The following is a 20,859-nucleotide window of genomic DNA, read 5'->3' on the forward strand; positions in this document are numbered from 1 at the left end:
ACCGCCTCAGTCTCCTCTGTATCATCAGGAACAAACTCCGGTTTTAGCTCCGTCGGTCGGGACGGACGGTAAACCTGCAGGAAGTCGTCTACGATGACAACATACAGGAAATTGAACGGCGTGCCAACCTACAGCAAGTCTTTTGAAATGCAAAGTTCTTAGAAGTTTTCGGGAAAAGCGCGCGGAGAGGGGGGGGGGGGGGGCAATGTAATAATTTCATTAGAAAAATAAACAAAGCGGGCGGAGTCGAGGCGCTCTTATAGAAGAACCGGCGCCAGATGTGACCGGGCTGATCTCACTGGCGGGGCGTGATGAAAAATTGTGTGCAAGCGTGTTGGTGACGGTGCTGCAGAAATGTGAACCATTGGAAACCTGTCCGGCAGCCCGCGCGTCACTCCTGTGACATCAGCGAACGGTTTAAATACCCGCAGCAGCGCGGCAGTGTAAACAGAACCAGGCAGACACACCTTCATATGGGCGCATCTGGAGGCAAACCCCGCAGAGGAGCAGCTGCACTGAGCACTTAAGGTTCCAGGAGACCGGATATTTCTTTGTGTGACTCCACAGTCTGTGAGGATTCGTGTTTCCTGTCTCTTGTTAATTAAACATCCAGGGACGGTCCCGCGCGCAATTTGGAAAGATGCTCAACGACACTTACGAAAATCTGGACCCTAATGTTTCCGACACGTTGCTGCCTCCACTGTCCTCTGGCAGCAACCACACGGTGGTCCCCGCGCTCCGACTGGAGTCCAAGTCTCTGGTCACCTCGGCCACCATGTTCGCCGTGGGAGTCCTGGGCAACCTGGTGGCCATAGTGGTGCTGTGTATCTCCAAGAAGGAGCAGAAGGAAACCACCTTCTACACGCTGGTGTGCGGCATGGCCATCACCGACCTGCTGGGAACCTGCTTCACCAGCCCGGTGGTGATCGCCACCTATGTGGCCAACCGCTGGCCCGGAGGCGCGCTGCTTTGCCACTTCTTCTCCTTCTCCATGCTCTTCTTCGGCTCTGCCGGCATGTCCATCCTGTGCGCCATGGCCGTGGAGCGCTACCTGGCCATCAACCACGCCTACTTCTACTCCAAACACATCGATCGGACCATGGCGCGCATCGCGCTGCTGGCCACCTACCTGGCCAACATCGTGCTGTGCATCATGCCGAGTTTTGGCTTCGGTCAGCACGTGAGCCACTTTCCCGGGACCTGGTGCTTCCTGGAGTGGAGGGCGATGGACCTGCTGGGCGCGTGCTACTCTTTCCTGTACGGCGGGGTGATGCTGTTGCTAATCACCGTCACCGTCTTCTGCAACTTGGCGGTGTGCAGGTCGCTGGTGGACATGAACCAGAGGACCAGGTTGGTCCGGACCGAGCTGTGCGAGCAGGGAGCCTCTCGCCGGCGCTTCCCGAGGCTGTCGTCGGTCACGTCGGCCGCGGAGATCCAGATGTTCTGGCTGCTGGTCTTCATGACCATCGTTTTCCTCATCTGCTCCATCCCTCTCGTGGTAGGAACAACCCGACATTTACGCACGGTTATACGCGCCGGTTGCGCTCCATTGTCCTCAAGTGTTTTCTCTCTTTCTCACTATAGGTGCGAATCTTTGTGAATCAGCTCTACGGCCCGGACTACATCTCTGCCGGGGGGAAGCCCGACTACCGCAGCGACCTGCTGGCCATCCGCTTCGCCTCCTTCAACCCCATCCTGGACCCCTGGGTTTACATCCTGTGCCGGAAGAACCTGCTGCTGAAGGGCTGCGAGAAGCTGAAGACGATGGCGGCGCGGCTGACGGACGCCAAAGGCGACCTCCAGGGCTGGGGGGTAGGGCGGCTCACCCCGTCGTCCCTCCGCAGCAACGACACCAGCTGCGCGTCCGTGCGCGCCGCCGCCGCCGCCGCCTCCTTCAAGCCCTTCGGGGACTTGGCCATGAAGCAGGCGTGGGACTACGACAGCTCCCGGCACAACTTCCACCCGTTCAGCGTGCAGTCCACCGTCGTCACCGGCTGCGAAGAGGACGTGAGCGGGGACAGCCAGCAGGACGCGCCGTGCAGGACGTGTCCGGAGCCGAAGCCGCCCCTCGAGCAGCACGTGCGGCAGGTGGACGTCGTCACCTGCACGTTCAGCACGCCGACCTCGTGTCAGTCTATCAAGTGTCTTTGATTGGACGTTCACACACTTTGGGGGAATCTTTAGAAATAGGGAAGGCTCCTCTGGGGGAATGTTGACAGTGACTCGCAGCTCATAGTTGTGTTCCAAGTGCAACTTCAGCACAGGAAGTATTCTGTTGTTCTGTTTCCCTCCTACCTCTGTCTCATCAGCGGTGGAACAGAAGCACAAAACTTCCAAGCAGAGTTTTGGATTTATATTTTCCTCTGCTCCAGTGGAATTCAGTTGAAGCAGAAAAACAATACTTTAAGTGATAGTTTCCAAATGCGGGAATGAAAAAAAAAAACAAAACGATATGACAATACCCCATGGGTACAAGGTAACTCACGCATTTATGGACGTGAACCACTTCATTTGAAGAGATACGGCACGTGCTGCGAAGTGACTCTGTGACGTTTGACTACTGTTGCATGGATTCGAATGTACACTGTGAACACTCACTGTTTGCATACAGACGCCGTGATGTCATTGGGTGTTTTGATGGCTCCCATTTGTAGGACAGTCCACACCGTCTTCTCAGCTGGAGGTGCTTGTTGCTGTCAGCTGTAGTTATTAAATGACGACAAAGACACGTGCGCAGCTGTTCCGCACGACGATTTTTTTGTTTCCTACTCCAACCAAGAGGCGGCAGTAGAGCGACGTTAATCTGGCCTGGTTCTGCTTATTTTTCGGCCAGCAGGTGGCGGCACAATATAAACAGTAATGAAAAGCAGGTCACGCTGTTGCTCACGCTTGGGTGCGTTTCAAGAGGAATCAATAAGAAAAAAAAACCAAAGTGAACATTATAAAACTTTATTCCCGTAGAGGATAATGCCATACAAAAATAAAATACCTTTAAGTATAATACGAATGTAGTAATGTGACATAGTGGCTGAGTGTTGAGGAAAGTGAGAAATGTCAATGATGACGTCCTACATTTGTGTTTTCTTTTGGCTTCACGCGCATTCTGGACATCTGAAGTGTCTTCGTTCACTTGTAGTTTGTTGTGGAAAACCCCATATTCTCATCTCAAATAAAAACAAACCAGAATAAGCTGTTAGGGCTTATTGGGTATAGCACGTTATTTTATTGTAGGTGAGTCTTTAAAGGTTTAGAAATACCTTTTCCAACGTTATTTTTATTTTATTTTATTATTATGACTATTATTATTTATTTATTTATTTATTTATTTATTTATTTTTTTAGAAATCCTCAATCTAATTCTGTCCAGAATCAGCTGGTGGGCCATACACCTTCAAAGAAAAAGCAGTTTTTGTCTGTGAATACCAGTTACTGTCTATCAGCATGAGAAATCTGGGAAATAAATAGACTAGATTTAACTACAGTATAGAGTTGATTAAAAAAAACAACAACAACAAAAACAACACAAGGCTCTTACACCAAGCTATAATAAATAAATAATTTATCAGAAATAAATATATTTTACTTTCATACAGTAATACAGGAAGATGCATGGCATCCATTTGGCTGAGTTCACCTGAACATAGATATGAAATAATGCCTGTTGTTTTTTTTTTATTGTGTTGGAAGGTGTGATTGTCTTTAGAAGGAGCTGCTGGGTTGAGAGCAGTAGTGAACATCTACCTTCAGTCTCTCCTCTGTGAATCTGACCTTCAACGTCCGTCCTCCTTGTGTTTATGTCCTGAGAGTCACTCGTCTCCAACTAGATGACACAGTCTGCTTGGTGTGTATCGTCTCTGGGTTGCTGCCACATAATCAAACAGTTCACTCTTTGAAGGTTCAACTCTAAACTGCGATGAACCCTCAATGACTTCCCCTCCAGTCTCAGATTTGACCTTTATTCACCTGGCTGGGCCCAGACCTTTTCCTTCTTCCTAAACAGGAAACCGACCAGAGGAAGCAGCCAAGAGGCCTCTGTCACAGTGCCCCCCAGTGGCCCCGCCCCGCCACCGCTCCACACCCTCCTCCATCCTGGCCCCCTCTCTTTGCTGCCGCCTCTCCTTCCTCCTCCTCCTCCTCCTCCTCCTCTTCATTCTCAACCCATGCACATGCAGCTGGCGGCCGACAGTGACTGGATGGTCCTCCACGTGGTCTGGGCATCCATGAAGGAAACCGGCTCGTACCGGTCGGGCCTGCAGCAGGGGTGGTTGCTGACCTTGCGGGCAGTGCGGCGGGGCAGCGAGCTGTTCTCCAGCAGCGCCCGCAGCGCCAGGTCATAGTTTGTCCTGGATGACTGGCAGGAGCCCACGCAGAACTTGAAGAGGACGATCTCGTCCGAGTCGAAGCCCAGGCCCAGATCTCTGACCTTCATCTCCCTCCTCTCCACCCGGCAGTCCCTGCTGCTCTGCTTGGGCTGCCTGCCTTTATTTTTGCCTTTCCTCCCTCCTCTTACTGTCTCTTCCTCTTCCTGCTTATCTTTCTTCTTCCTCTTCTTCTTTTTCTTCGGTGCTCCACTTGGTTCGGGGTCGGAGGGGTCAGAGGAGCGCGGGGAGCGGCCCGCCCAGCGCCGGCTGACATGGTCGTCCACCTCATCTATAACAAAGGGGTCTACAATGGACGGGAAGTGGGAGAAACATCGGTGCTTAAGAGGGCTTAGCAGGAAATTCGTGACATTCATGTATTATGCTAGCATCAAATAGGAACCTAAGTCACATGAGCAGATTTTAATGACGACTGAGTTCTAGGACATCACGCAGCCTCAGTACCGTAGAGTGGATGCCAAGTGGAGTCGGCGGCACCGTCGTCTTCCTGCTCTTCGTCCTCTATCACCTCTGGCAGCGTGACAGTCAGTTCTGGCTCCTTCTGACCTCGCAGCAGGCCCACGGTGCCAGCCGAGTCCGACCCCGCAGCAGCAGCAGCAGCAGCACCTTGCAGATGAGCTCCTTCCACAAGGGGCAGCAGAGAGAGCAGCACCCACAGCAGCACCTGCAGGAGAGGCCAGCAAAAGGTTGGAATGATGGAATCCACTGCACACAGCTGATAAACAGCTGCTCTTATGTTTAATAGCATTAAAATATAGCATGAATAATATTATGTTAGGAGAGAGGCTGGTGAAGATTAAATGACATTCTTCAAAAATTAAAAAGATAAATAATAAATTATATTATTAGTTTGTCAATGGATATTGACATCATACTGTATATTGTCAACCTGTCCTTGAAATAACAGTGTCGCTCGGTTGTAAAAACCCATCTGTAAAAATTGAGTTTGACTTGACTGTTGAGCAAGGAGGAAGCAGTTTGGCCTGTTGCTGCCATGGCAAACAATATACTAATCTGTCAAAGAGATTAATAAGTAAAGAAGCAAAAATATATTAAAAAAATGAAACAATCCCATTAGAAAAATTATAAAAACACACGGCTTCAAACAGAGCTTTGTTAGAAGCCACTTTCATCAAGAGGGATTTCACTTGCACTTCACTTCAGTAACGCTGAAGCTAAAGAGGCTAAACAGGCTGAGGTTAATAATGAGGCAATCAAAGCTTCCGTGCAGACAGACAGTTCTGAGCTCTGCAGGGAACAGATTCCATCGGGAATTAATACAAAGACGTCGCTCATCCTCGAGCTTATAGCTGAGAAGGAAAAATGTTCACGTCAGATTGTTTTATTTCCAGCAATGTCATCTGGCGAGAAGAAAAAGATGGTGAAGAAAAAGAAGATGAAGACACATGCAGGTGAAGAAAAGCAAACTTTCTGGGCTTCCCAACATCTGTTCTGGACAAACCTGGACTTTTGCTGACATTACAGAAGTAATCCCCTGTCTGTCCTTCCCCCGAAGCCTCCACCTGGTCCCACCTGGCAAAAAGACAGAGACGAATGTGAGGAGAAGAACAGGACTGCGCTGCGTCATCTCCCCTCCCACTGCTCCTCTTTGAAAAGGCTAACGTAAACTAGCGGCGCAACATGCGGGCGGTGTGATGCCTGCACATACGCTATTGTCCAGGTACTGTAGAGACTGAGGGAGGGTGGGAGAGGAAGGGTGGGGGGGCACCCTGGCGGGGCCCCTCAGCCTCCAGACACGCTGCATAAATCACGTCCTCACTGCTGCTCCGGTGTGGCCAGCGTCGGCTTGTCGGCTCTCGCGTCCATGCAAACGAGGCCCTCGGCGCCGCCACAAAAGGGGCGAAGCATGTGCGATACACTTGTCAAGGGCTTTCTTCAGGGTTCCTCCACAGACCTGGCGAGCGCAGCACTTCACGGAGGTCTCTCACAAAGGACTCAGCCATGCAGGATGAGGCGATAAGGAGCGCCGCGGCCCGACATGTTTATATATGGTTACGTGCAGGTTCGGAGGATCCAGCAGGAGGCTGGTGGTGGAGGAGCCCCGGCGGTGGAAACGTGAGCTCGGGATGAGGTCAGAGCATCAAGTGTCGGGAGCAGAAAAACATCCTGTCTGCCTCATCAACACGGCACCCAACCATCTAAGAGTTGTGGAGGCATTTCACAGCGGTTAACCGCAGCGCCTCTGATGGAAGAGTAATGAGAAGAAGCTCATTAGGACGACTGCACTCTGTTGTTACCATGCAGCGGCTTTTTGCCAAGTGACGCTCCGTTGGAAGGCGTGTCAACCAGGTTTCAAAGGTTCACAAAGAGATTTGCAGTATTAATAGTTCCACTAACTGTTTAGTGCCTTTTGATCAGTTAGCGATAGGAGACCAACAGCTTCCTCTTCTGCTTCCCACATCAGCACTAATGCATGATGACAAGCTAACCTACCACGGGAAGTGTGCCAGCCATCCACAGACTGCACCAATCACAACTGGAAGATGAGCAGAAGAACTGCCCGTCCGCCATGTTCAGAACAGGCCAATCAGATTTCATCAGCACCACTTGAAAGCAGCACAACTCCTCATATGTTAGCAGACAACTCATCCTCACCCCCTAAATCATTAAATCTCCTAAAAATGACCATGATTGGTCCAGTCAGCTTCTGAAAACAATATGAGATGGGAGTTTTTATTTTGATGGCTCTTCTCCTGACTTGAACTTTCAGCCTTCACAGGGTTCCAGGTTTCATGCACTCTATATGTCATCAGATGATCATAATAAAATAAATGGAGGGAACTGGATTTCTTGCTCTCTTCCATAAATTCTTTGAGGAAGAGAAATCTAAATGGCAAAAGTTTCATGTGTCTCCATAAAACACAATATGATTGATGACAACCCTTCACCCAAGCTGCTGGTTCTTCTAACCGCCTCTATTAAGCTTGTCACACAAATGATCCCTCACCATGAAACAGTAACATTTTTTCTCCTTTTCTTCAGCTCGAATGGACGGGAAAAAAAGAACCCACAAAAACACAGGCAACCCTCTCCTGCTCCCGTCTGTTCGGCCTCTTTACAACTTCTTTCATGGGGAACAATTTCTATTAATGACCAGTGATGTAATGCCGGCTCTGCGCTCTGTTTGAAGCAACTTTCCAGGCCGTGGAAAACCTACAGCATCTCTGAAAAAAACGCATCTGTCATCTGGGCGATGCTTTGTATAATCTTGGCAGCAAACACTACAACAACAGCAGTACACGCCCCACAGTAATGTATTCAGCCGTGCGCTGTCGCAAAGATTCTTAGTCCCCCCCTACCCCCGTTACGCCGAGAGCCGTGTTTACTTAAGAGCCAAAAACAATTGGCAGGGCTGACAAAAAAAGTTACAGATGGCAGGTCGCGATAAAAGCCGCTGGTGTATTTAGGCCAGGCAGCAGGTTCCAGCTGCAGCGGCTCAGGTGAGGGCAGACAGTGAGGACAAGGAGAGTAAAAACCAATCATAAATCAAGCCGAGCTGTCGGGCTCCGCTCCGCACTGCAACCCTAAACCAAGTGTGTGCATGCGTGTGCGTGTATGTGTGTGTGTGGGTGTGTGTGTGTGTGTGTGTGTCAGTCTCCGGATGCAGGGCCATAGATGCTCGGGGAGAAGGAGGTGGCGTTCCCGCTCCCCCACCGCCACAGCTGGGAGTGTTTAGCCCCCTTTTTTCAGACCAGCAGGAGTCTGCACGGCCCGTCTGATGGCTCATTTCAGCCCCGGCGCTCTGGAGCTGCTTACAGCCTGACGCCTGCAGCCTTCTCATGGGAGGAGACGGGCGGAGGAGAGAAGAAGAAGGAGAAGATGAAGAAGGAAGGCAAGGAGCGAAAAAAAAAAAAAAAGGCCTGGTGTGTGTGAGTGTGTGTGTGTGGCTGAAGATCTAACGCTTTCATTTGCATCTTTCCGTATGTGTTTGGAAGGCAGGGCATGTGTTTCTTCCTCGGCCGGCTGATTAAAGCCTTTGGTATGTCCATCACGCCGGAGTTCTTGTCACCTTCTATTTTCCCGTTGGGGCCCTGCCGGCCTCGGCTTGTTGCTCACAGTTAGTGAAGTGGCTCCTGAAGCAGGCGCGGCAGCCCACGAAAGCCGGACCCCGCTTCTATTTCCGTAGTGCTAACTGCGCCGCTTTTACAAATACAACTCAAGTGGCTGGAGAGGATGGATGTGTATTTTTTATGGGGGTTTTATGAGGTAAAAGTACAGAGCATTAAATCAGCCGGCAGACGCTGGACGGCGAGCGGCAGAAGGCCGTTGGGAAGAAACACGGCCGAGGTTTAGTTTAGCGTCGCTCCACGTTCTGAGCCAAACTTCTCCACCTTTGGGTAACTTCGGGCCTGCTTCTGATCAGCACGTCCGGAAATTTACAGGGAACACTCTATTCTTCAAATACTGGCAACGAGAGGAGCCACGACTTCAAGTGGACAACGGGACATAATTTCACCGCAAACAAAACACTTCTCACTTCTTTTTTTGGTCAGGGGATGTCCACTAGCCGAGGTTAGCATTATAGCTAGCGGCAGACTGTGAAAGATCATATGCAGTTTCAAATATGTAAATACACAAAACCAGATTGTTGGTCATTTTGGTTAAAGAAAATTACAATGGCTGCACATGTTCAAGGTTCTGTTTTGAAATATGTTTATTTTAAGGGCCTGCGTGTAAAACTTAGCAGCAGCTAATGAGAAGAAAATGTTCTGCAAATAATCCAAAAGTTGATCAACGACTTCTGCAGTTTTTGACTTGATCCCAATTTGTTCTTATATCAACACTGGTTTAAAGGTAAAAAAGAATAGAAACATTTTTTCCTGAAACCCAAGTATGCATTTGTATTACGCTGGGCCTTTCAAGTTTACTGCACTAAGCCAAAACAAAGTGAGTTACAAGTTAAAAACAAGTGTCTTTAAATAACTTGAAATATACTGTGCCAATATTTAATCTAAGTAACCTGCTAAAATATGCATCAAAATATCCCCCTTTCTTTAAATAGAAAATTAAATTCATGAATGTCACATCAATCACACAAACAATAAATGTGGAAAAAGAAAAAGAAACAGACTCATATTTTTCATGCTCCAGTTTGTTCAAACATACACAAGAACATTTTATTATTATAAAGTCTGTCAAAATGATTCATTCGACCCTAAAGGTTTTTTCAAAATATGTATATAGCTTCTTTGTGTTTAACACATTTGGCTGAAACTCAACCCCACTTTCCTTCCCTTCTGCTTCACCGTAACGACCCTTTAATGGCTGTGTGACATTAAATAATGCAACAAGTGCCACATGTAGGACTTTTCAAGACAGGATTAAGACTTTCATTAACGCTGCCATTTTTTTAACAGAGCCTCAGATCCTCTTACATCTTGAGCCTCAATAAACCTCTCACCTTGTTAAAAGGAAATTATTGCAATTACATTTTACTGTACATTTCACAGGGTACATTTGCACAATAAAAAAAAAACACATTCTAAAACTGCCTTAAATAAATACAGATTTACCTAAAATGTAACAAATAAAATAAATGAACAAGGGAAATATATAAATAAATAAATAACTCAGCAGGCTAGTTATGCAAAATGTAATTTGTCTCCAATGACAAGGCAAGTGCAACAGTTTTTCTAACCCCAATGTTTATAAGTTCAAGTCATTATTCATTTTATAAGAATTGAATTCCAGCCTCGGTCTGCAACTTACATTGCACCGCCATACTGAGCAATGAACTGAACGGCTTTGTCCTCTATTTAGTTTTTTCTGGACACATAAATTGCCATCTTGGCTTCCCCAGGAACAAAGTTCAGGAGCTGCCACTTCTTTGGGTTCTGTTTGTTGTACTATAAATAAACGTTGACATGTAAAAGGTTTCGTTACAAAAAAAAACAACCAAAAAATACTACTTGGACTACTACTTACAGTACTTGCTAAAAGATTAAAAAAGGCGGAAGAAGAAGAAGAAGAGAAGAAGAAGGAGAAGAAGAAGAAGAAGAAGAAGAAGAATGCTCGGAGCTCCGCAGTAAAAGCCGGCCTTCTCCGATAATGACCTCCCATTAGAGACGCTCTGGGCTCCGTGCACTTCGACGCTGAAACACTCTGACCTGCAGCTTTAACTTGTCGCTGCCGCCGCGCCTGATTGCAGGAGCCCGGAGGAAAAACCCTAGTACAGTAAATCACCGCCGGCTCAATAAAAGACACCTGCAGTGTAAGAGGAGCCGCAGGAGGGAACACCGGGAGAGTCGCCTGATCACTACCAGACAGCGAGGAGGAAACCTGCCCAGGGTCCCGCCGGCAACAGAGTGGAAACTTGTTTTGCGACTCTGTTGCTTTTGAAAAAATTTCTCGGAACGTGTCAACAAGGAGCTCGGGGGGATAGGAGGGCATGGGGCGGCTATGCAGAGTTCCAGTGCCGGTTGAAAAGCCCTGCCAGATCCATGCACAGGAGCTCAGTGTTGAGCAGCAAGAAATCTGCCTCTCCCGTGTTCATCGCGCTTCATTTAAAGCGTCTCGCGCGTCGCATGTAGTGTCTTGTCGAAGGCCAACTCTTTGGCTTTTCCCCCCTCCAACACCGAAAGAGGCCTCGCCGCTGTGCTGAACACGCATGCGAGGCAACCACAGGCCAGCGGAGGGGAAGAAGAGAAAGATCACAACAGAAAAACAGCACGTTCAGAGAGCGAAGGGAATTAAAAAGGCAGAAATAACCGGAGAGCAGAGCAGCTCCAAAAATTTAGATAAGGTGGGATGTGAGGGATTGGGAGGGAGGTGACAAAGAAAGAGTGACGAAAGAGAGTGCAGACCGAAGCACGGCCAGCCCAGTAATCCCATAATCCCCGGCAGGCAGGATGTAATTGCTCGTTAGTGCCACTTTCCACTGGGAGGCCCATCACTGCTGGAGCAGCGCAGAGCCGCCGCCAAATGAGAAACAGATAGCGGCTGCCATGGCTGGGAGGAGATAGGTGCGCAGACCCCCCACCCTCCCTCACACACACACACACACACACACACACACACACACACACACACACACACACACACACACACACACTCAGACATCCCCTCTGAACCCCGGCTCAAACACGTCTGAAGCCAGCAGACTTTTCCTCACACTGAGCGCCGCACAAACGTCTAATCAGAGGTGTGGACACGGCAGCGCCTGCAGGAGGATGGCGAGGACAGGGGGGGCAGAGGGAGTGAGGGGTTGGGGCGGTTGGTCTGCCCGGCCCCTCGCCCTTCTCTCCGGGAGGTTTCATTAACCCGGCTGGCGGCTCCAGCAGGAGTCTGAAAGGTGTGGGAGATTGGTGCGGTCCAGCGTGCAGACTGGGAGGTGTGGGAGGCGAACCAGTGGGAGTGGAAGGAGAGAAGGAACCAGGCTTAGATGAGCTCTGTCGCCTAACACAAGCAAAGTGAGTGTGAAGACGGACGACATGAAAGTTGGCCGACAGTATAACTAAGACACCTTAAGCAGCCCCCTGGTGGTCGGCTGCAAAAAAAAAATCACATTGAACTCTGCTTCTTTGCAATATCAGGTCGGACATAAGCCAAGCTAAAAGAACTGGATTACTATCACACCAAAGCATGCTCGAGTGTGACTTTCTCCTGTCTGATGACTGACAGAAGAGCCCTGCTTTGATTGGACGAGAACCAGCAAACTGCCCATTAAGTCACCGGCGTAAAAAGTCAGCAGTCCTTCCTGGACCGTGTCTGGGTTGTATCTGGAGACGAGTCGTCCGTCTTTATTTAGATCAATGGACCGCTGACTCACTGACAGCAGTGCCGCAAAGTCATGGGTTACAATAATGTTAGTTATTCTTACGATGCAGCTGTGAAAGTTCTAAGATCCTCCGGTGGATAAAATACCCCGTTAAATCTGTCAAAGGAAGGCTTTGCAGCCAAAAGTCCGGCTAGCTCCCACGGCTCCGCCGAGCATTCATGAAGCTAAAGCGTTAGCATTCGTTAGTCAGCGTTGTGTCTGACTGGGGCAACAAAGGAAGTGACACATGCATTAGTGCCCATGAGTTCTGTTCTGAATGGAGCAACTTTGCCGGGAGGAAGTGGCCTTGCCCGACATTCCGCACGCACGGAGCATTGTGGACGTGGATTGGAACGCAACCGTCACGTCTGTGTAGCTTAAGAAAATTATGTGTGTGTGTTAGTGTTGCTGTGTCGCAATAGCACAACCAGGGCATTTCACTTTTCCCCTTTTTTCATCCAGCAAGCCGGCAACTGTAACTTCCTCTGGCGGCCACAGAGTGAGAGCGTTTACAGACTATTAGCTTGTTGTTAAGGGGAACAGGAACTCTTTTTGAGCTGATGTCTGTAGGGGGAACTCGCTACAACCTGGATGCCATTACGAGGCGCCATTAGAGATGAAGGTACAGGTTGATTAACCGGAGTGATTAGTGATTTACACCACTGACCCCGCAGCACTCCGAGCCCAAGGAGAGAAGCGCCAAAGGATCATGTCCAGCAGTTCCTCCGCTGAGATAAATAAAGTCCTTTCCGCGGAGGAGAGCCATGTGTTTGAAGTGCAGCAGCACTTGGATTAGCGCCCTTGCACATGCTGGTTCTAGTTGCTGGAGGTTGCGCTGTGGAGAGTGAGCGCAGGTCAGCGAGGCGACGGGATCGGCAGGTCACGCTAGGCCCAATAAAATGCACCTTCCCCACGGGCGTAAAAGTGTCACCTGTGGACCAGCACATTAACCTCGAGCCGCAGCCAAGGCAGAGTTACTGCAGGAGGGAGAGCTCCGGTCACATGGGTCCCAAGCACAGAACATGTTCTGAGTTGATACACGCATGTGCTGAGAGCTCGGCCATCGTTGGCAGCGAGCTACAGCTACGCCTGCGGGACTTTGCAGTCCGAAGGAGGTACAAAAACACACCGAGTACTTTGTTGAAGGACACTTTGGAGAAAACAAATTTCAGAAAAACTGGTTGGGAATGACACCAGATACAGCCAGTTTGGTAGTCACGTTTAGTGTGGTATTCTTTTTTTCAGTATACATGGCTTTCTAGGATGGCGGACTATTCACGTGAAGCTGCTTGGGTGGAGCCCCAACCTGCCGTCGATTTCTCTTCACTTATGCACCGTACGTTGTTTAGTGACTTGCACGGGAGCCGTGTACAGAATCGCAAACTTCTGTTGGTAAACTTTAACGTAGAACCTTTTAGTAAAGTCCACCTGTGTGGTGTGGTAGTGAGTCCAACATTAGTGTAGTGTTGTCCCAAATCACCAGAATATGAAACATTAATATAGGCATTTCATCACACATGAACTAAAAACCAAACTTGTGGACACCACGAAGTAATCGCCCGATTAAAACGTGCTCCTGAAGTCTCGTCAGCTATCAAGGCGTCGCTAGCGTCGCACATAACGTTGTTTGCTTCATCGCTATGACAAGAATCCGTCAATGGTGTAAAACATCTACGGCTTCACAATCAGTCCTGACACTGTTCTAAGTCTGGGAATAGAACTCACACACTTTTTCTTACCTAGGTACTCCTCCAGCAGTGCAACTCTCTTCCAGTAGCTGTGACTCACAACCAAACTAATAAATAATGATCTGTGATGTGGCAATCATGCGGAGTTTCCCCTGATTGCGCCGTGACCACAGTCTGCTGACAACCGGCATTAAAAAAAACTTCACCTCTGTGCACCTCTGGCGCGCTGACTTACTCGCTCAGGTGTCTCAGACACTCCCTGTTTCTGGTGAACTGCTCGCATATCAACAATTACAACGCACAACATTCCTCCGACATGCCGGAGTAATTACTGCTTCTGCTGGTGCTACTGCTGCTACCGCTGCCGGTGGTGCCGCCATGGTGATTTCACTCTGCAGCCTCTCTGATGGCGACCGATCAGAAGCCGTCTGTCAGCTCCTGCACAGCCGACTGCTGCTCTAATCGTTGAAGAGGCTCACAGTCAACAACCTTGTAGGTCACAATCAGTGGGGGTTCTTTTTTGCAGACAGGTGGTAAAGACAAAATATTAAACATTACATCACACATAACTAAAACCAAACTTGTGCATGTTGGGAGGACCTGATTGAACATGTATGCTTAACACGTGATGTATCAGAGGGCGTCTGACTGATTCTTTTGTCATAGGGCCCAAAGTTGCCAGCAGTTCCCCTTCCAGTCATTCTCACCCCAACTGAAAACAACTGGACGGCCATGGAACCTCAGCAATGAGTCCAACTGATCATTTAAACCACATTATAAAAAAGGTTAAAGCAAAATTGTGACTGTTGCTAAATATAATTTGTAGACTTGGATTGCAGGTGAACACTCTGTCTGTTATCTTGGCTAAGAGTGCACTCAAAGTTATTTTACTTCCTCTCTGAGATCGGTGTATTCTGCCAACATTTGGATATGTCTCAGATATTCTTGGATTAGATCAGTTGAATGAAAGAAAACACTCGTGAACTCAAGAACGCAGCCCTGAAAACCCAGATTATCCTCCGGCCGCTTCTGTTTGGCAGCGTGGACGTTCTCCCAGCAGGAGGAGACACAGTTCATTATTATTATTATTATTATTATTATTATTATTATTATTATTATTATTATTAACTACAACAAGCAGCTGGGGTCAAAGTTACAAGAACAACACAAAGTTCCAATAAGGGCCAATTATCCATGAACACACAGCGGACGGCCGTGCAGTCAGCTGAGCTCCGTGAGACTGAACAGAGAACAGCAGCCGTGATGAAGCTGCAGCAGGAGACTTTTTTTCCACATCAGCTCTGACTTGCAACCAGCGGCTCTACAAGATTAAGTGAGCAGGAGGTCACTGGAAAGTTTAGCCAATGTGCAGTTAGCCCCAATTAGCCTGCAAGAGAAGATCCACAATGCACCTTCCTCACTGCTCTCTTGTGACTGCTTTCAGGTACATCATCATCATCATCATCATCATCTGCCTGTTTTCCCATGAGCCTCCCTGGCTCGACACGTCCGTGTCCCCGGCCGCCTTGTTCCTCTTCACTCCGCTGCTCGCCGAGGCCGTCCCTGACCCTAATAACCCAAATTCCTGCCTGATTAAGTTGGTTTTAAGAGGGGGAGCCACACGGCGAGCGCTTGGGTGAGCCTCACCTTAAATGGGAACACATTGTAGCAGCGACGGAGCGACGATCGCAGGGTAGGATTTCACTTTCCGGTGTTTGTAAGGACGACGGCGCTCGGGAGAAAAAGGCCCCGCAGAGAGGACAGACAGAGGTGGGAATAATAGAGGAGGAGGAGAAGAGGGAGGTGTGTGTGTGTGTTGGGGGGGGGAGTGGAGTGGGGGGGGTATTCCAGGAGGAGGAGGAGGAGAAGCAGGAGGAGGAAGAGGAGGAAGATGAGGAGCAGCAGGAGGAGGAGAAAGAGGAGGGGGGAGGAGGAAGAGGAGGAGCAGCAGGAGGAGGAGGAGGAGAAAGAGGAGGAGCAGGAGGAGGAGGAGAGGAAGAGGAGGAAGAGGACAGGACAGGAAAAACACTCGTAGATATAAAACAGAGGGGAAATGGACAGACTCTGGCGGCAGGTTTGGACACAGAGCACCTTCGGAGCAAACACCACAAACAAGCGCTCCCTAGCAGACCCCCACCCCCATCCCCCCACCCCTCCATCCAACACCACCACCCCTCCACCCACCCACCACCCCTCCCCTACCCCTCCCACTCCCTCGACCTTTTCTTGCTCCCGTCTCTTGTTGTTATTTCTCCAAATGAAGCCCACACTGAGCCTGAGAGTAGCATGACCATCTGCGACACACACACACACACACACACACACACACACACACACGCACGCGGGTGATTATTAGCGTGACTCGAGGGTGAACGAGTGCTCGCCAAAGTGTTTCCGTGTCGCCCGCTCGTGCCCCAGACAGCCGGAGGTTTAATGACCTGGCCTGATGGTTCAAAGCGACGCTCAGACGCCATGATTAATGGACCTGACCCTCTAATTTCAGCAGAATACGGCTTATTGTATCAAAAAGGACACGAACACAGCGGCCGGCTAGTTAACATTCTTCAGCGCTGGGAGGGAGGTAGGGTAAGAAAGAAAAACGAAAAAAAAAATACAGAAGTTGTTTCAAGACGGGGAGATCGGGCGATAGAGACGAGAGTTTGACTTGCATTTTCATCAGCGGCTCCAAACGGAGTAGCTGCCGCTTTGTTCTGAGTCGTTTCAACTGATTGTAGTTGAAGAAGTTCAGAGAGCCCGGAAAACAACAACCAGGACGGCTGCCGTCGATCAGAAGATCGCAGACGGCAGCGGTCGGTCGCGGCTGCAACACGGAGGTGAAGCTTGGACAGAAGCGAAGACTTCAGCAGAGGGAGACCTGCAAGTCTGACCCACTGATGTGTTCGAAGAACTGGATACTAGACTGGCAGTATGTCGCCCCTTCAGGTACTGCAGCCAAAACCCTCAGTTGGCCCAGAGAGTATTTTTCTCCATATACTGCAATACAAAAAGAAACCACTGAAAAACATATGACAGGACGACTGCGAGATGAAACTTCGTAATAAATCTTTCTATTGTAGAATTTGAAGTCAGGGACTTTTAATCTTTAAAAAAAAAAGTTATAAAGGCCAGAAGACCCCCAGAAAACGGTCTCATATTCCCAGTGTAACGTCATGGCATCGTAAACCTCCCATGCTGTGCCTCATTCTGATTGGCTGATGCTTTCTGGGGCATCACGTGTGTTACAGAGCTATGATGGGAAGTGACACTCCGCACATGCACTAGTGGGCTGCATAAGCCAGAAGCAACACGGAACCCAAAAACGTTTTTGTCGTAGGCGTTGAGTGAGAAACTCCATTGAAATGAATGGGCCGCCACCCGGAAAAGGAAGTCCTCCAGCTTGTCCCTAATCATTGACGGTGAATCCTACATTGAAAATCAACACGTGTGTGACTATTAGAGACGAACGCGAGGCTGACATTTGTTTCAGGTTAAAGTTAATTCAGTTACGATGGTAAAGTGTTCCATGAATCCGAGGAGAAGGAATTAATAAAATGGCAAAAAATAAATAAATCTGGACGCAACCCAGCCACGTTGGAAGCCCGTTTCACGGCGCGTGGCTTGAGGGGCGCGACTCGCCTGCGAGCCGCTGCAATCCCACTCCGGACGCCGAGCGACGGCCCGCCGCCTCACATCAAGCTGCACAGCGGCTAAAACAGAGCAGAGCCTCAACCACTGCCATACCTGACCCCGGCGAGGGGCCGCGACCCCTGACCTTTGACCGCAGGAAGTGAAAAGCACGGCGGTGGCAGCAGCAGCAATGGTGTGATGGGGAGTGGATGGGGGGGGGGGGGGGGGGGGTGTGAGATGCCTGGAGCCGAGACATGTCTCAGGCCAGGACCGCGTTCCTGCACCGCACAGTCAACGCACTCAGAGAGAGAGAGGGAGGTGAAGGGGGGGGGGGGGGGGGGTATCTCATGGATGAGTAATAGGCGACTGAGTGAGTCAGTGGGCCTTTGAGTCAGACCACAGGCAAACTGGTGTGACGCATCGGGCAGCGAGCGGGCGGAACGCTGGGGGCGGGGTGGGGTTGGCACGCTTTGGACTGAGGGGCAAAAAAAGCGGATTTGGAGTCACACACTCAAAGAGCCGGGAGGGAAAGAGAGGAAAAGAGAGATCCTGGGGCAGCAGAAAGAATCTCCCACCTCGGGATCAGGAAGTTGGAGCCGTCGGTGCTGTTTTCAGCCGACCAGCGAGGAATCTGCTCGACTTGAAGCGCGTCAAAACACCTGAAGCTTAGCCGAGATGATCTGCCTCTGATCCCTCGGAGGAGGGCAATAAGATACAGCTTGGTGCGTGTGTGTGTGTGTGTGTGTGCCAACATTTTTGAGATTTGATTTGCAGCCAACAGTGAAATTCTAGGTGTCTCTGCCTAGAGGCTAAAACCACGAGAACACACACACACACAAACAGAGAGAGAGAGAGAGAGCAAAAACAAAACATCTGTCCGATTTCCCTTTTCTTGTTGTACCTTGCAAACACCTTTAAAACCCTGCAGCCACCACCACCACACACACACACACACACACACACACACACACCAACTCCTCCCCGACGCTCCCCCCTCATAATAAACAGGAAAATTGCTCGAGCGCCGCTCGTCAATCAGCGGGTGCCGCGCGGCAGGGCAGGTGCGTGAGAAGAGCAGAAAGGTTCGCAGGTTTTGAAACTCAGCAGCACAATATCAAAGAGGAATCAACAATCGGCCACTGCTGTTGTCACAGCAAACAGATTAAAGGCGCAGCTCTGCTTTCACAGCAACACAACTCACATGAGAAAGGGGGTTTCAAAAAAAGAAGAAGAAGAAGAAGAAAAAAGCATGGCACAAAATTTCTTTTTGCCTGATGGCGAGGGTGACTTTAACAGGACTTACCCAGTCCGCCGTGCGCGCCGGACCGCGCCGGAGAGCCGCGTCTCCTGCCGCGGCTCGTCCCCGCGGCGCGCTCCGTCATGTTCTCCGCCTGGTCGTCACGGCTCGGCGGCGCTGAGGGCAGCTTGTCTCCGCTGAGGCTGCAGCAGACGTGAAAAATCCATCTAAAGCGCCGGTGCTCCGCCGCGAGAGGCGCCTCCTGCTCCTCCTCCTGGTCTCATGCGCGGCCAAAATCCCTCGTTTCGATTCCTCCTCCTCGGTCCTGTCACTGTGGCACCCTGAACAAGAGCACACAGTCATTACACACTGCATGGAGTTGAATGGTCTTTTTCCCCGGGTATTTTATAAGAGGCCTCTTGGCCCTATTGTGTTTGGAACTGTTTCAGTTTGTGGAGTCATTTTAGTTTTTCCCCCCCACCAAATTTCATGGCTCAAGTGTTGTGTAACCAGATGCCCTCGCAGTATATGAGCCACTTGTCTGCCAACTTGGACTCCCTGGACGTATCTTTACTTTACGGTAAAATAAAGCACTCAACAATAAAATCAAAATCAAAACAATAACCGCCATGATGCAGATTTTACACCCTGTTCGAGTTTGAGGGATAAAAATAAACAGCTGAGGGCAGACGGGCTGAACCTAATTAGGTAGAAGTTTGTTTGTGGTTACATAAACGCAGACGTGGGGGAGCAACGAGAGGGCCTACACACAAAGTCCAACAGTCGGATGTGCGCGACAAAATAGATAGATAAATAAAATAAAATAAAATAAAAATGTCATAAATGTATGTCATGTATGTCAGGTTTTTTTCTGCCTCCAATCATCCCTGAATGAAATGAAGCCAGTTTTTCAGGCAGCTCACCTTCTCCAAACCTGTTCGGTCTTGTCTCCAAACAGCCTGTATAGTTAATGAATAAATAAGACTGCGGGGAGAAAAGAGAAAGAAGGAGAAGGAGAAAAATATCTCACAAAACGTACGTCTCTTTATGTCAGGCCGCGGCGCAGCGTCATAAACAGTCCAGGTTGGAGACTTGGTGGTGTCCCATAATTTCAGACTTAAAACCTTTTACGAGTCAACTGGATGCGAGTCGTTCCGAGGGATGAAAGAGTTCAACCAGGGTGGATTTTTTTTTTTTTTTTCTCCCCTAAATTTTATTTCCCCCGCTGAACCAAATAGTTCTCAGGACTCCTTCAAGCCCGTGCGTCACGCCTTTCACGCAGCAACAATATCCAAACAGCCGCCTGGCTGGCAAGTCGAGCTCCGGCTCCTGGCTCAGGTATCCGGTCGTCTCGGTGTCTCCTCGGGTCTTCTCACCCCCCAACAAACCACGCAGCTGCTCCACAAAGCACCGCAACACCGGAGGCGATGCGCTGGCAGAAGTAGAGGAAGGAGGGAAAACAAGAGAGCTGCTCCGCTCCGCCTGTCAGGAACTCCGTGAAACCAGAGCGCGCTGCTGTGTGCCGAGGATCCTCTGCCGCTGTGTGCGCGGCTCACATGTCTTTTTGTTGCTGCGTTCGGAGGAGGGAGTGAGAGGAGTGAGAGGAGTGACTGTCACACTGGAGTGAGGCTGCAGCGGCGCTCACAGCGGCGCACCGGAGGGGCTTTATTTCTGCTTCCGGCCAACACATGGCCAGATAGCGCGGCTGTGATGGGGCCACTGGCGCTCGGAGCAGGGGCGCGCATAGCTGCCTCTAGGGACACGGTGACCCCCCCCCCCCCTTCCTCCGCCAGGGGGCACAGACGTGAGAAGGGGCCCCACCCGTCCTACATACATACAAGAGTTGTAACAGCAAAGAGCCAAAACAGAAAGACAGAGTGCTGACAAGGTGAGCTGTCAGCTCCGCCATTTGACTGTCTGCTGCGGTTTGCTCATGTGATCGCTGGCCACACGCTGCTCTCAGAGGTCACCTCCAGTGGCTGGTTGCATCTCTCATGCTGTGGCTGCTGCATATGTCTTTGAGGACTGCTTGAACCTGCTGCTCCTGCTGCTGCATCACTGCTGTTTCAGAACTGAAAATCATTCATTCATCCATCTCCTCAGCCTCCAATACAGAGTGTCTTTGAACGGTCTTGGGACCACATGACGGAG

At 49.8% G+C, this 20,859-nt stretch overlaps 2 protein-coding genes across 3 annotated transcripts; one reads left to right on the forward strand and one right to left on the reverse strand.

Annotated features, from left to right (window-relative positions):
- Positions 1-479: 479 nt before the first annotated feature.
- On the forward strand, positions 480-3,003 carry ptger4c (prostaglandin E receptor 4 (subtype EP4) c). Its single transcript, XM_076020989.1, has 2 exons — positions 480-1,498; positions 1,585-3,003. The coding sequence occupies exons 1-2, from the start codon at positions 641-643 to the stop codon at positions 2,149-2,151; spliced, it is 1,425 nt and encodes a 474-aa protein (XP_075877104.1). The 5' UTR covers positions 480-640; the 3' UTR covers positions 2,152-3,003.
- On the reverse strand, positions 2,934-20,426 carry LOC142884969 (uncharacterized). Of its 2 annotated transcripts, XM_076020990.1 has the most exons (6): positions 19,748-20,426; positions 19,632-19,667; positions 18,775-19,049; positions 5,842-5,912; positions 4,824-5,043; positions 2,934-4,665 (listed from the first exon to the last, which is right to left on the reverse strand). In XM_076020990.1, exons 3-6 carry the CDS (start codon positions 18,851-18,853, stop codon positions 4,154-4,156), a joined length of 882 nt encoding a protein of 293 aa, XP_075877105.1. In that variant the 5' UTR covers positions 18,854-19,049; positions 19,632-19,667; positions 19,748-20,426; the 3' UTR covers positions 2,934-4,153. The 2 variants fall into 2 exon arrangements, with proteins under 2 accessions (XP_075877105.1, XP_075877106.1); XM_076020991.1 differs by lacking the exon at positions 19,632-19,667.
- Between the last annotated feature and the right edge of the window lie 433 nt (positions 20,427-20,859).

Source organism: Nelusetta ayraudi, unplaced genomic scaffold, assembly GCF_046127955.1.
Source record: "Nelusetta ayraudi isolate G7.1 ecotype Tasmania unplaced genomic scaffold, CSIRO-AGI_Nayr_v1 ptg000011l, whole genome shotgun sequence".
Classification (NCBI taxonomy): domain Eukaryota; kingdom Metazoa; phylum Chordata; class Actinopteri; order Tetraodontiformes; family Monacanthidae; genus Nelusetta; species Nelusetta ayraudi.